Source organism: Cetorhinus maximus, chromosome 8, assembly GCF_964194155.1.
Source record: "Cetorhinus maximus chromosome 8, sCetMax3.hap1.1, whole genome shotgun sequence".
Taxonomy (NCBI): Eukaryota; Metazoa; Chordata; class Chondrichthyes; order Lamniformes; family Cetorhinidae; genus Cetorhinus; species Cetorhinus maximus.
The window spans coordinates 132,744,930-132,758,521 of NC_135886.1; the positions used below are offsets into that span (position 1 = coordinate 132,744,930).

At 41.5% G+C, this 13,592-nt stretch overlaps 1 protein-coding gene across 1 annotated transcript; it reads left to right on the plus strand.

The window, feature by feature from the left end:
- Positions 1-1,020: 1,020 nt before the first annotated feature.
- On the plus strand, positions 1,021-12,933 carry vma21 (vacuolar ATPase assembly factor VMA21). The gene is made up of 3 exons (XM_078547661.1): positions 1,021-1,109; positions 5,682-5,791; positions 10,917-12,933. The coding sequence occupies exons 1-3, from the start codon at positions 1,054-1,056 to the stop codon at positions 11,057-11,059; spliced, it is 309 nt and encodes a 102-aa protein (XP_078403787.1). The 5' UTR covers positions 1,021-1,053; the 3' UTR covers positions 11,060-12,933.
- Positions 12,934-13,592: the final 659 nt, after the last annotated feature.

Sequence of the window (13,592 nt, forward strand, 5' to 3'; positions counted from 1 at the left end):
AAGTCATTGCTTAATATGAATTTCAATGCCAAATAATATTACTGACATCACACTCTGTTGAATTATTAGGGACTTATGTGGGGATTTTATAAATGCGAAAGATCAAAAATCTGATAGCATTTTTATTTATAATTCCATTTCAGATCTTAGAGAGCAGTGATCCAGAGCAAGTAAAACAAAGTGTGGGATGGATTGTCAGGATAGAAAAGTACCACCAAAATTGGGTGAGCTGAAGCATAAGAACGACTTGAAAATAAAAAATCTCACATGCCCATCAACTCTCTCTACACACATAGTTCCACTACCATCCAGCAAACGCATTTTTTTTATTTTCAAGTCGTTCTTACGCTTCAGCTCACCCAATTTTGGTGGTAATTTTCTATCCTGACAATCCATCCCACACTTTTGTTTTACTTGCTCTAGATCACTGCTCTCTAAGATCTGAAATGGAATTATAAATAAAAATGCGATCAGATTTTTAACCTTTCGCATTTATAAAATCCCCACATAAGTCCCTAATAATTCAACAGAATACGATGTCAGTAATATTATTTGGCATTGAAATTCATATTAAGCAATGACTTGTATGAATTTCAGTGCCAATTGCATTGGGATGTTCCACGGTGGCCAAAGATCCTAGATAAAATAAATGCAAGTCTTTCGTTGTATAGACTGGTCTGGCTAAGCACATAGGAACATAGGGAATAGGAGCAGTAGGCCATTCGGCCCCTTGACTCTGCTTCCCCCATTCAACTGGAATAGATCATGGCTGATCCACCTCAACATATTTACTTCCCCAAAGAACATTAGATGGGGTTTTTAATGACAATCCGGTAGTTTCATGATGGCCATTGATATTGGTAGCTTTTGTATTCCAGATTTATCGAAATATTTAATTGAGTTTAAAATTCCCCCAGATGCTGCGGTGGGAATTGAACCCAGGCCTCCAGGGGAACTTCCCAGTGAGCGACAACCTGCAGCCCGGGGGCAGGAAGTGACGACACCCGCCGCAGTCAGCTGACTCCGGGGAGGCGGAAGTGCGTCAGCAGGAAGATGGAGCGTTTGGACAAGGCGGTGTTGAACGCGGCTCCGGTCGCCGACTTCAGGGGGTGAGCGCGGCAGCGGCGAGAGAGCGCGGGTCCTGGGCCTTTGTGGCGGAAGCCGCCTTTCGATGGAAAATATATTTTTTATATATATATATAAAAACCAAATCAGTTTGTGCCGTGCGTCAACATCGCCGCCCCCCCCACCATGGAGGCAGATGCAAGGTCTCCGTTAATTTGGTCCGTGCTGCCGCCAGGCCAGTCACAAAGGTTCCGGGTCATTCACTCTGACCTTGTGTCTCCCTCCTCACCCCATTTGCCATTTCTGATGTGTAACTTGTGAGACAAGGTTTTAGCTGCACCTGTGTCCGGAGGAAACATTGCAATAAAAATAGTTAGTTTTATTTTATTTTTGTTTCAGATTTCCAGCATCCTCAGTATTTTGATTTTACCTGAGGATACATTGCAATGTTGCTCTTATTTTTTTGTGGAGGGGGGTTGCAGATATAGATCGAATTGTTCTAGGAAAAGGGAACACGCTTTGCCTTCCAAATCGAGTGAGTGTGTGTGAGCCTCTCACTGGGCGGAAATGAAACTTAAGGGAATTAGTGGAGCTCTTTTTTTTCTCCATGACACGTGACTGAGTTGCTTTTAGTTTCAAGCAACTTTGGGAGTGATTTGACCAAATTGCTCCTTTTCTTTCCTTCAATTGTCACTATAATTCGTAGGAATTCTGAGTAACAAAACCTGGCCAAAACGAGCATTTATTTTGTCCTCTGAAATTGAGGACTCCGTGTGGACTAAGGTAAACACTAAATGGCCTGAGCTTTCAAATTGAGAATCTTCTCTGACAAATTCAAATGGCAAAAACACAAAAGTAGACTTGCAAAATGTTGCATTATAAAAACAGCCGATTTGCACCATTAATCCTACACTGATTGTCTCTGCTGTTTAGTCTAATCCCACACTTCTTGCTTCCAATATCATTTTAATTTTTTTTTAACCTTCACTTTAATTTTTTTGTGATCATCTTCAGCTTGTGCTGTCTGGTGACTGTTTCCATAGATCAGTTATAGTCCATTGTAATCTTGAAGATTTCTAACCACCTCTGAAACAAAGACAAAAAAATGCTGGCAAAGCTCAGCAGGTCTGACAGCATCTGTGGAGAGAGAGACAGAGATAACATTTCGAGTCTGTATGAGTTCTTCAGATCTAAAAGGAGGTAGAGATGTGGTGAAATATACTGATTAAGGGAGGGGTGGAACCAGTGAAGCTGGATAGAAGGCCAGCGATAGGTGGAGGCAAGGGAGAGATGGCAAAAGATGTCATAAATAGAAGGTCAAAGAGTTGTTAATGGTGATGGTTCTAGCTGAATGAGGTGCTAATGGTGACATTAAGAAAGCAAAATGTGATAATGGCCAGACCAGGGTAAGCGTTCTGGAAAGTGACAGGTGGCCCTAGTGGGGGTGGGAGGGGACAGTGGTGGGAAGAAAGATCGAAAATAGGCTAAAAGCTGGGGATAAAACAATGAATGAAAAGGAAATAAATTTTTTAAATAATAATGAAAATAAGGGGGAAAAAAATTAACAAAAATTAAAATGAATGTGGAAAAAAGGGGGTTGGAAAGGGGGTGGGGATGGAGGAGAGAGTTCATGGTCTGAATTTGTTGAACTCAGCGTTAAGTCCGGAAGGCTGTAAAGTGCCTAGTTGGAAGATGAGGTGCCGTTCCTCCAGTTTACATTGAGCTTCACTGGAACATTGCAGCAGGCCAAGGACGGACATGAGGGCAGGGTGGGGACGTTGAAATGGCAGGCGACAGGGAGGTCTGGGTCATGCTTGCGGACACCCAGTCAGCGTTTGGTCTCTCCAATGTAGAGGAGACCGCATTGGGAGCAGCGAATGCAGTAGACTAAATTGAGGAAAGTGCAAGTGAAGCACTGCTTCACTTGAAAGGAGTGTTTAGGCCTTTGGGGGGAAGTAAAGGCGCAGGTGATGCACCTTCTGCGGTTGCATGGGAAGGTGCCGTGGGAGGGTGTTGAGGTGTTGGGGGTGACGGAGGAGTGGACCAGGGTGTCCCGGAGGGAAGGATCCCTGCGGAATGCTGATGGGGGGTGAAGGGAAGATGTATTTGGTGGTGGCATCATGCTGGAGTTGGTGGAAATGGCGGAGGACGATCCTTTGAATGCGGAGGCTGGTGGGGTGAAAAGTGAGGACAAGGGGGACCATATCATGGTTCTGGGAGGGAGAGGAAGGTGTGAGGGCAGAGGTGCGGGAGATGGGTCAGACATGGTTGAGGGCCCTGTCAACCACTGTGAGTGGGAAACCTCGGTTAAGGAAGAAAGAAGATGTGAGAAGCATTGTTTTGGAAAGTGGCATCATCAGAACAGATGCGATGGAGGCGAAGGAACTGAGAGAATGGGATGGAGTCCTTACAGGAGTCAGGATGTGAGGAGCTGTAGTCGAAGTAGCTGTGGGAATCGGTGGGTTTGTAATGAATATTGGTGGATAGTCTATCCCCAGAAATTGAGACAGAGGGTTCAAGGAAGGGAAGTGTCGGAGATGGACCATGTGAAAGTGATGGAGGGGTGGAAATTGGAAGCAAAATGGATAAATTTTTCCAGGTCCAGGCAAGGGAATGAAGCAGCACCGAAACAGTCATCGATGTACCGAGAGAAGAATTGTGGGAGGGGGCCTGAGCAGGACTGGAACAAGGAATGTTCCACTTACCCCATAAAAAGACAGGCATGCGGTACCCATAGCCACACCTTTTATTTGGAGGAAGTGAGACAAGTTTAAGGAGAAATTGTTCAATGAGAGGACAAGTTCAGCCAGGAGGAAAGTGAGTTTCTGCCTCTCACCCTTTAAGGCAGAGAGTTCCAGACCCCCACAATGCTCTGCCTGAATAAAAATTTCCTCATCTCCCCTTTAATCTTTCCACCAATCACTTTAAATCTATACCCCCTAATCACAGACCTCTCTCCTAAAGTAAATAGGTCCTTCCCATCTACTCTATACAGGCCCCTCACAATGTTGTACATCACAATTAAATTTCCCCTCAGCTTCCCTTCTTCCAGGGAGAACAACCCCACCCTATTCAATCTTTCCTCATTGCTGCAATTTTCTAGTACTGACAACATTCTTGTAAATCTCCAGTTTACCTTCTCTAATACAGTAGTCCCAGTATTTTTTTTTTTATTCATTCATGGGATGTGGGCTTCACTGGCTGGGCCAGCATTTATTGCCAATCCCTAGTTGCCCTTGAGAAGGTGGTGGTGAGCTGCCTTGAACCGCTGCAGTCCATGTGGCATAGGTACACCCACAGTGCTGTTAGGAAGGAGTTCAAGGGTTTTGACCCAGCGACAGTGAAGGAACGGCAATATAATTCCAAGTCAGGATGGTGACTGACTTGGAGAGGAACTTCAGGGGTGTTCCCATCTATCTGTTGCCCTTGTCCTTCTAGATGTTAGTGGTTGTGGGTTTGGAAGGTGCTAAGTATGTCGAGTTTAACCTCATAAATTGTTTTCTCTCCTGTTATACTGCAATTTTTTATTGTGTACCCTTAGTTTTTTTGTGTGGCTCTATGGCAACTTACTTTTAAGGGTGTTTCTATTCCTACACTTCAGCCTTTTCTCCCCTCAAACCGCATTATCTAATACAATATATTAAATAGCTCTTGCCAGCCAGTTTCCGATCCTGCTAACCTGCCTCTCTTGCTGCCAATTGCCTCGTCTGACCATTGTTTCCATTTCTCACCCTGGCAACTGGCAGGGCTGAGCCAGACCATTCATAACCTTGGTGTTTGATCCCAGCAATGAGCTTCCAACCACATACCTGTTCAATCACCAAGACTGCCTAATTTCACCACTGTAACTACACCCAACTTAGACCTTAGAGATCATTTGTATCTCTCTTGCTCACTAATTTGATCTTGAATTACAAGTTCTTAATCTTATTCATACATATTGGACAAACTGCGCTTTGGTTACTGGGCTTTCACTTTCTAACTTATTGAATAGTGGGCCCCTTCAGTCCCCCCCCCCAACACTCTCCCACCAGCATAATTTTTATTTTTGAGGCGGATTAAAAGATTGTGCTGGAAGACTTCCTTTAGTCCAGTATGTATGCCATTATGACCTGGTGACTTATCCAGGTTGAGTTCCAACTTCTTGTAAAAGCCAATTCACGTTCTACATTTATCTCTGACTAGCACAGCGCTACATCTTCATCTAGTACACCGAGCTTCTCACTCACCTGTTAAAACAATCTTTTAATGTCTCTCATATCCCCGTCCTCCACAAGTTAGATTGCGCCTTCGTTTAACAAAAAGAAACTCATGAATTTATATGTTGCTTTTTCACAACCATTGAACATCTGAATTACTAGTTGAAGTGTGGTCACTGCTGTAATGTAAGAAATGTACTGAGAAATTGCCTGGCTCATAACCAGGAATGTGATCTTTTATGAAGATGAAAACCTCTTTTTGCTTGCATTGGTACCTTTTCAGTCATGTCCTAGGCCTTTCCAGTTAAGTCTGGTTAAAACTAGTTGAAATATTGCTGAAATATGGCTTGTTGTAAATAGACTTGTTTACACTAACCACTGTATGGACCTGTTAACATTGTTTTTGATCATTTTCAGCAACGATGGCTCATTGTTAGCAGTGCTGAAGACTCTTCTGTTTTTCACATTCCTGATGATCACTCTACCAATTGGGTTGTATTTTGGGACAAAGTCTTATGTGTTTGAAGGTAACTGCATCTTAATGTATTATTTTTGGTGTAAAGATTTGTTCCTTTCAACTGATTTGGAGGCGATTGTTTCACAAGATAATGCAATCCAAAAACTTCCATAAAAGCTGCAGATTACACCCCGGTCTCTATCCCTGAACCACTGGTTATTGGTATAAGTTTATGGTACAGGGACTTTATGCTGCTTTCATCTATTGCTGCCAACGCAAATAGAAACTGCCAGACTGTCACCGAAGAGATTCTATAAACCAGAGTCAGCATGCAGCATGTTTATTTGTGTCACTAACTATGAATTTGCACATACATCGGTAGCTTACAAATGTTCAAAAGTGTATCGCAGGTTATTGGTTATAATTTACGCTAAATGTGCTTATAAATGGAATTTTTATTGGGGTGGCTGTAGGGTAGAGATGCTTTTATATAACAGCACTTTAACCTGATTCATGTCACCAGTGTGAAAATATGTTTGGGAAGTAAAAGGAAAATTCAGCCTCCTAAACCCTAAACTTTTGAATTCTTTCCCTAAACCTCCCCACACCCCTCTCCCCCTGTAAGGCACTCCTTAAAATTGCTCACTCTGTAAAGATCATCTTAGAATGCAAAGGTAAACCCCCACTTTCTCTTCTCTAACACAAATTGTCACCTTAAACCACCCTCCCATTCTTCCTCCACCTTTACAAGTGCAGGGAGCTAATTTTGTCACAGACCATCCGTTCAGCTGCTTCCCTCCCTTCCCCTAGCCCACCAGGCCATATTCCCTCTACTGATCTCCACTGCTATACCCTTGAACTTGCATCTTTTTCTATATTCTATCCCATCTCCAGCCGTGCTCTCTTTGAACTAATCTGGTCCATGATACCCTGTTCCATCGACCCTATTCTCACCAAACTGTTGACCACCAAACTTGCCTTCCTGATCCCCGTATTAACTGATGGTGGTTCTCTCTCCTAAAGTGCTATCCTCTTCCCCTTCATATCTGCCTTTATCATCTCTCTCAAAAGACCCAACCGTTATTCCCCTGTCCTAGCAAACTACTGTGTCATCTCCAATCTTATTTTCCTCTCAAAGTCCGTGAAAGTGTTGTTGCCTTCCATATCTGTGTCCATATTACCTGCAATGTCATTACTGAATTCTTCCAATTAGGTTTCCACTCCTGTCGCAGTACTGAAATGGCCCTTATCAAAGCTACACTTCTCTGTAACAGTGGCCTTGGCAATCCCTCCGTATCCTCCTTGATCTATCTGCAGCTTTCGACACAGTTGACCGCACTGTCCTCATCCATTGCCTCTCCTTCATTCTCCAGCTGGATTTCTCCATCTCCATTCTCCACCTGTTTCCATTCTTACTTATTGAATCATAGTCAAAGTGTCACTGTCATGGCTTCTCTTTCCACCTGTTGAATATTTGTCTCTGGAGTCTCCAAGGATCTATCTTTGCCCTCCTTCAATTTCTCATCTGTGTGCCGCCCTTCAGCAACATCATACAAAAACACTACATCAAGTTCCACACGTATGCTCACGGCACCCAGCTCTGTCTCACCACCACTTCTCTTAACCCCTCCATTGTCTCTGATTTGTCAGACTGCTTGTCTGACATCTTATATTGGGTAATTAGAAATTTCCTCCAGCTAAATATTGTGAAGACTGAAGCTTTTGTCTTTGGTCCTTGCTGCCAATTGCCTCATCTGACCATTGTTTCCATTCCTCACCCTGGCAACTGGCAGGGCTGAGCCAGACCATTCATAACCTTGGTGTTTGACCCCAGGAATGACCTTCCAACCACATACCTGTTCAATCACCAAGACTGCCTAATTTCACCACTCTAACTACACCCAACTTGGACCTTGCCTAACTCAAGCCTTTGTTACCTATAGAATTGACTTTTCTAATCATCTCTGAGCTGGCCTTTCACCTTCCATGCTACATAAAGTTGTGCTCATTCAAAACTCTGCTGTCTGTATCTTGACTCACACCAAGTCCTATTCACTCATCACCCCTTTGCTAACTGATCTAAACTGGCTCCTGGTCTATTTTAAAATCCCCATTCTTGTTTCCACATCACTCCATGCCCTTGACCCACCCTATCTCTTGAACCTCCCTAATTGCTACAAGCCTTCGAGATCTCTGTGCTCCTCCAATTTTGGCATCTTGCATATCCAAAATTTTAATCAAACCACAATTGGTGATCATCCTCTCAGCTACCTTGGCCCGAAGCTCTGGAATTCCCTTCGCAGTTCTCTCCACTTCTCTGTCCATTTTAAGATGTTCCTTTAAAACCTACCTCTTTGACCAAACTTTTGATCATCTGCCCTATTACGTCCTCCTGTGACTGAGCGTCAACATTTTATTGATAATGCTCATGCTCAATGCCTTGGGATGTTTGGCTATATCAAAGGTGCTATATAAATGCAAGTCGTTAAAACCATTTTGATTCAAATATCACCAGATGGGCTGCAGTGGTTCAAGAAGGTGGCTCACCACCCCCTTCTCGAGAGCAATTAAGGATAGGGATGGGCAACAAATGCTGGCCTAGCCAGCGACGCCCACATCCCATGAATGAATAAATAAAGTTCTTAGTTGGTTTGGTGAAAATCCTGTGAAGTGCCTTGAAATGTTTTACTGTGTTAAAGACACTGTATAAACAAAAGTAGTTGCAGTGGATTGAACATTTTCATATGCCTAAAGACCATTTTTATTGCACTAATTCCTTAAGACCATTCTAGTCTGCTAAATTAAAACCGTTCTTAAATATTGAGCTTAATTTCTTTCTACTGTATCAACAATTGAAATTAAATTAGTTCGTATATATTTGTAAAGGTCTCCTTATGCTGTCAGCTCCCTGAGCTCATAGATTTCGTAGATTTTCAGCTGATCTTCTACAATATGTAAAGTGAATCTAATATTACTCATGTTAGCTTTATTACTGCAATAATTCTAAGGTCTCCAAATACATGAACAAGTTTTAAATATTTAAAGACCTATTCCCACCCTGTTGCCATTTCTTTTCTTTTCTTTCTTTGCCCTTATTTTTTTTTTCCTTTTTAATGCGCCCTAGTGTACTGTGTTTAGCTTTAACTTGCTATTTTTGAGTTTAAATTCGCCTCTGTCCCTGGGTGATGAAAGGTAAAATCCTCCTGTATGGCTGCAGCTGATGACAGTGCTCGTCTTGAGTAATGCCAGAATTAGGTTTGGCTATGATGCCCTGAGGTCAAATAGTCTGCTGACTGGCCATGCCCGATGATTAACTGTCCGAAATTCTGGAAGCTGCCTAGTGCCTTTAGGAGCTATTTGAACAAAAATCAATGCCCCTTGAAGGGAGAAGAAAATGTACAAGGAATCTCTACAATCTGCCATTTTGTTTCTACATTTGCTTTGTTGGGAGAAGGAAAGATCACTCCCCTATTCGTTCTGACTTTATTAGTGGTGGCCACTCTCGGTGAGCCGAATGGAGTGTGTTGCGCACAGTGATTTACCACCCATTTGGCTTAGCGTTCATGGGAATCTGAAACTAAGTTCCTCCGTGACAGGCAAAGTGTAGTTAGAAAAATCAATATTGCCTGACAAACGGGAAATTGCTTATTTAATAGTGTTACAGATGGTGTAGTTTGCAAGCGTTTTTCAGATGCAATAAAGTGCTATTAATGGACTGAGATTGCTACAAACCGGTTATTTTTTATACTCGGCAAACTTGCTGATCTGTAAGATTGTGACTGGAGGAGCCCGAGAAGGGGCGCCAGCACTCGGGCCTGATCTCCATGTTATTGTAAAGGAACGAGCAGCTACATTTGCATCCACATCTCATTCTTCATAATGAGTTCCAATCATTCAGCATCAGTACAAAGGGTTTGCATAATAGCAAAACTACACGCAGTGCTGTTTCTGCCTGTGGACTATTTTGCCACCTGGAGCTCTATATTTCCTAAATAGTTAATTCTGGACTTATCACTTGCATCCCTTCATTAACTCTGGTTCCTAACACCCCCTGCTATTTCTACACTTTCACTACCTCAGTACAAGCAGATGAAACAACTCTTGTGTTACAGCTGTTCTAGTGGTGCCTTATGGCAACTAAGACACAAAAGCTTAGATCTTGCTTTCTGTGTAACTATGTAGCTAATTCTCATTCTGCAACATATTTCAAGGGGCTGAAGTGCCAAACTGTGACCTGGAAGCTCTTAACAGTTCATCAGTAAATTTGAATCCTAAGATTTGTCAACTGTTTTAACATGTATTCTATGTTTTTTTTATAACTTGTATGCACAATTGCAAGTGCTTTGTACTTTGACAGCAACTCTTCAGACTGTCGGCTCTCTTGATTTAATACTACATGATTTGGTGAGCAGTAAAGATAGAAATTTATATAGCATTTTGGGATGAAAAGCATTAAACAACCAGTGAAGTACTTTTGAAGTAGTCACTTGTAGGCAAACACAAAAGCTAAATTTCACATTTCAAGGTCTCGTAAACTGTACCAATGTAAATGACCAGCTACTCTAGTGATGTTGGATGAGATTTGAACATTGACCACGACATTTTTCTCAAAATGATGCCCTGGCAACTTTTACATCCATCAGAGAAGGCAGACACAGCCTCTGCTTAACTTCTGACCTGAAAGATAGCACCTTTGACAGTGCAACATTTCCTCAGTACTGCATTGCAGTGTCCACCTAAATTACATATTCAAGACTCTGGAGTTGGCCTTGAACCCATGACTTTGACTTGGGCAAGAGGACTACCTGCTGAGCCATGGCTGACATCTGTATAATATTGGAAAAATGTATTGAATGGTTGACAGAATCCACTCCCATTGCAAGACAATTTTCAAGCATTTTGGGAAATGTTCCCGGGTTGACCGAGTCTAAAATTTAAAAAAAACTGTTCACTTGGGCCGCTGTTGTTTTCCATATCAAGTAACCGGATTTTATCAAACAAATATAAAAATCAGGCCAGAATTTTTTCTTTTAACCCCCCACCCTCTGCTTTTTGATATGGGCCCATCATTATTTTCATGTAGGCTTTTTCTCCACTGGCCCCACGCAATTAAAAGAAAAACTATTTGGATTGAACCATAGCACTATAGTATTGATTCTGTATAAGTCCTTTAATTTTATCTTTTTCCTTCTCAGGCACACTTGGAATGTCAAACAGAGACAGCTACTTCTATGCTGCCATTGTCGCCGTGGTGGCTGTTCATATTGTGCTGGCCCTGTTCGTATACGTGGCGTGGAATGAAGGCTCAAGGCAGTGGCGCGATGGCAAGCAGGATTAAATGCAGCTTTGGTTTGAGTGGGATCAGGCTGCTGCCATTCAAACTTCAATCCTGGGGTTGGAGCTGAAACGACGAGACAGAAGATTGGCTGAAAGGCAGATCATGAAACCCATAAGAGGTTCTTTTGGGATCGGAGAAATTGGAGCAAAGTGAAGAAAAACGAAAATGACAGTATGGTTGAGGCTAAAATCAACTTTCAAAGACAAGTGTCTGTCTTATTCCTCCAGCTTACCATTAGTTCAACAGTTGTGAATGAAAGACTTTACCCATGCACTTTAAATGTACACTATTTACATTTACTAACAATATGACACTCGTGGCTTGAAATACGGCTCGTTAAACTTTAGAATATAAATGCTACTATAACAGGTGGTAACCTGTTTAAAGTAGCAGGATGGAGTTCTTAGAATTCTTGTGTTTGAAGAGCCTAGGTTCAGAAAATTAATCCTCCTGCATTATATATGAAAGTGTTTATTTGTACTATAATCTGTGCAGGTGCCTACTTGTGTCTAGATCTATCATTGCGGTGTAAGTTAACGTTCTTAATTATGGATTCTGGTGAAGTAATCAATATTGTTACCTGTAATCTAGCAGATTACGCTTTCCTCTTGCACATTTTTAAAAAGGATTATATGTGTTAAGGTTGCTGTGAAAGACTGCTCAATGTTCAGTAATCTTACTTGCATACAAAATTGTTTTGGAATTGTAGGGCTCTTATTCCAACTTTGCTGTCTAATCTGAGGTGCCTGGTAGAATGTCAAATGCTTTAGAAGAATCTGCATTTTGAAATGAACTCCTTCCCTAAGGAATCTAATGTATCATGTTTGTTTTTTCTGGTTCTTCAAATCTGTATGGCCTTTCAGAAAGGTTCAACGAAGACAGCATTGCATATAGTTAAGGATATGTAATATGGTACTGGAATTCCATTTTTTGGTCATGTCTCCAAATTTTTCAAAGTTTGTAAGGCTAGAAATTGCTCTTGGCTAAATGCTAGCACCAAAATCTAGAACCTTTGAAGCTTTTTAAAGCCAGTAACCAAAATGTTGCTGGGCTGTACGGCAAGTAATGTTTTTCTCCAAATTCTCCCAGTGCCATTGGCCATATTTTTCTCCTTTTAAAAGATTGCGCTCCCTTTAAAATGAATGAATTGAAGAATTCATGCTGAGCATTTTAATGTTTGTTCTAATGTGAAATATTCAGTCTAAATGAGCAAAACTTGAGACATTGTGAAGCATGTCTTTCAACATAGTACTGAAGATGTAAAGCTGAAATGGACAATGCTTTGAACCAGACCTCTTAAGGAATGATCCATACTGTAATTTTAAAATCGTCCCTTTTGATTTTGTAAGAGCATATCAGTAAAATTCAGGATCAAGATTAAGAACTATACAGGGAATATTGAAATTCTGAGCTGGTATAGTAAGAGGTAGCCCATATTATGCTTTTTGACAAGTGCAAAGTGCTCTCACTGAGCTGTCCACCCCAAGAGAGGTAGATTGTTAAATCATCGTGTAACTGATGTAATTGGAGAATTATGGTAATTTGGGAAATATTGGTCCGATGATGCCAGCAAAAATTACCTTACAGACTGAAAATTGTGGAATCTCCTTAAGATTGAACTTTTGAGTCAAGCCTTGAAAAATGCATTGTAAGCTGCCTTTGTTCAATGTAAGTTATGTTACAAATTGTCTAATTGTAATGTGGTGAAATTAATTTGAATTTGTACTGTCCTTATTTCTGAAATTCCAGCAGATACTTTGATATTGTAGAATTAGATCAAGACTCTGCTGATTTGTTTAAACATGATTTCTTATCGGCTGACTAAAATTTCCAAACTGTAAAGAAAAGCTAACTTAATGCTTTATCACAATTAACTGACTTTTTTGGAGTGTAATTTCTGTTTAATAAGTAAATGTAGCAACACTTACACACAAGTTTCCGCAGACAGCCAATTAGATAAATGATCAGTTGAATACTTTTCGATGATTGCTTTGAGAGAAGAATGTTGACCAGGACACTTGGAGAACTTTGCTTGCTCCATAGAGCCATGGGATCCTGTATGTTCACTAGAATAGGCAGACGAGGTTTTGGTTTGTTGTCTCTGAAAGTTGACAATAACTGATGACATTACCAGACTGCCCACTGTGGCAAAATTTAGAACTGTATCATTAACTTTTTCAATGACTGGGACTGTTAATCTAGAGATGACTAGAGGTAATATTAATGGGCAAATATTTAAACACGTTTGACATCTCTTCTAATCCCACAGCAAAACACCTCCCCCCTACCTTACTGCCGCCCAAGCCAATTAAGATCCATGATGCTGGAAAATGTGGCCCATTTTCCATATCTTGGGAGCCTCTTCTCAACAAAGGCAGATATAGATGACACTTGATTATCACCTCCAATGTACCAGCTCAGCCTTCAGCCAACCGAGGAAAAGAGTATTTGACGAGCAGGATCTCAGACCTGAGAGTGAGGTCATGGTTTACTGGGCAGCAGTGATCCCTGCGCACCTATGTGCTTCGAAGAC

Bases quoted from the DNA above. Each gene is read 5' to 3' on its own strand.
- vma21 (XM_078547661.1), top strand. From the start codon at position 1,054: ATGGAGCGTTTGGACAAGGCGGTGTTGAACGCGGCTCCGGTCGCCGAC. The intron at 1,110-5,681 runs GTGAGCGCGGCA...GATCATTTTCAG, and splicing joins CCGGTCGCCGACTTCAGGGG to CAACGATGGCTCATTGTTAG. The intron at 5,792-10,916 runs GTAACTGCATCT...TTTCCTTCTCAG, and splicing joins AAAGTCTTATGTGTTTGAAG to GCACACTTGGAATGTCAAAC.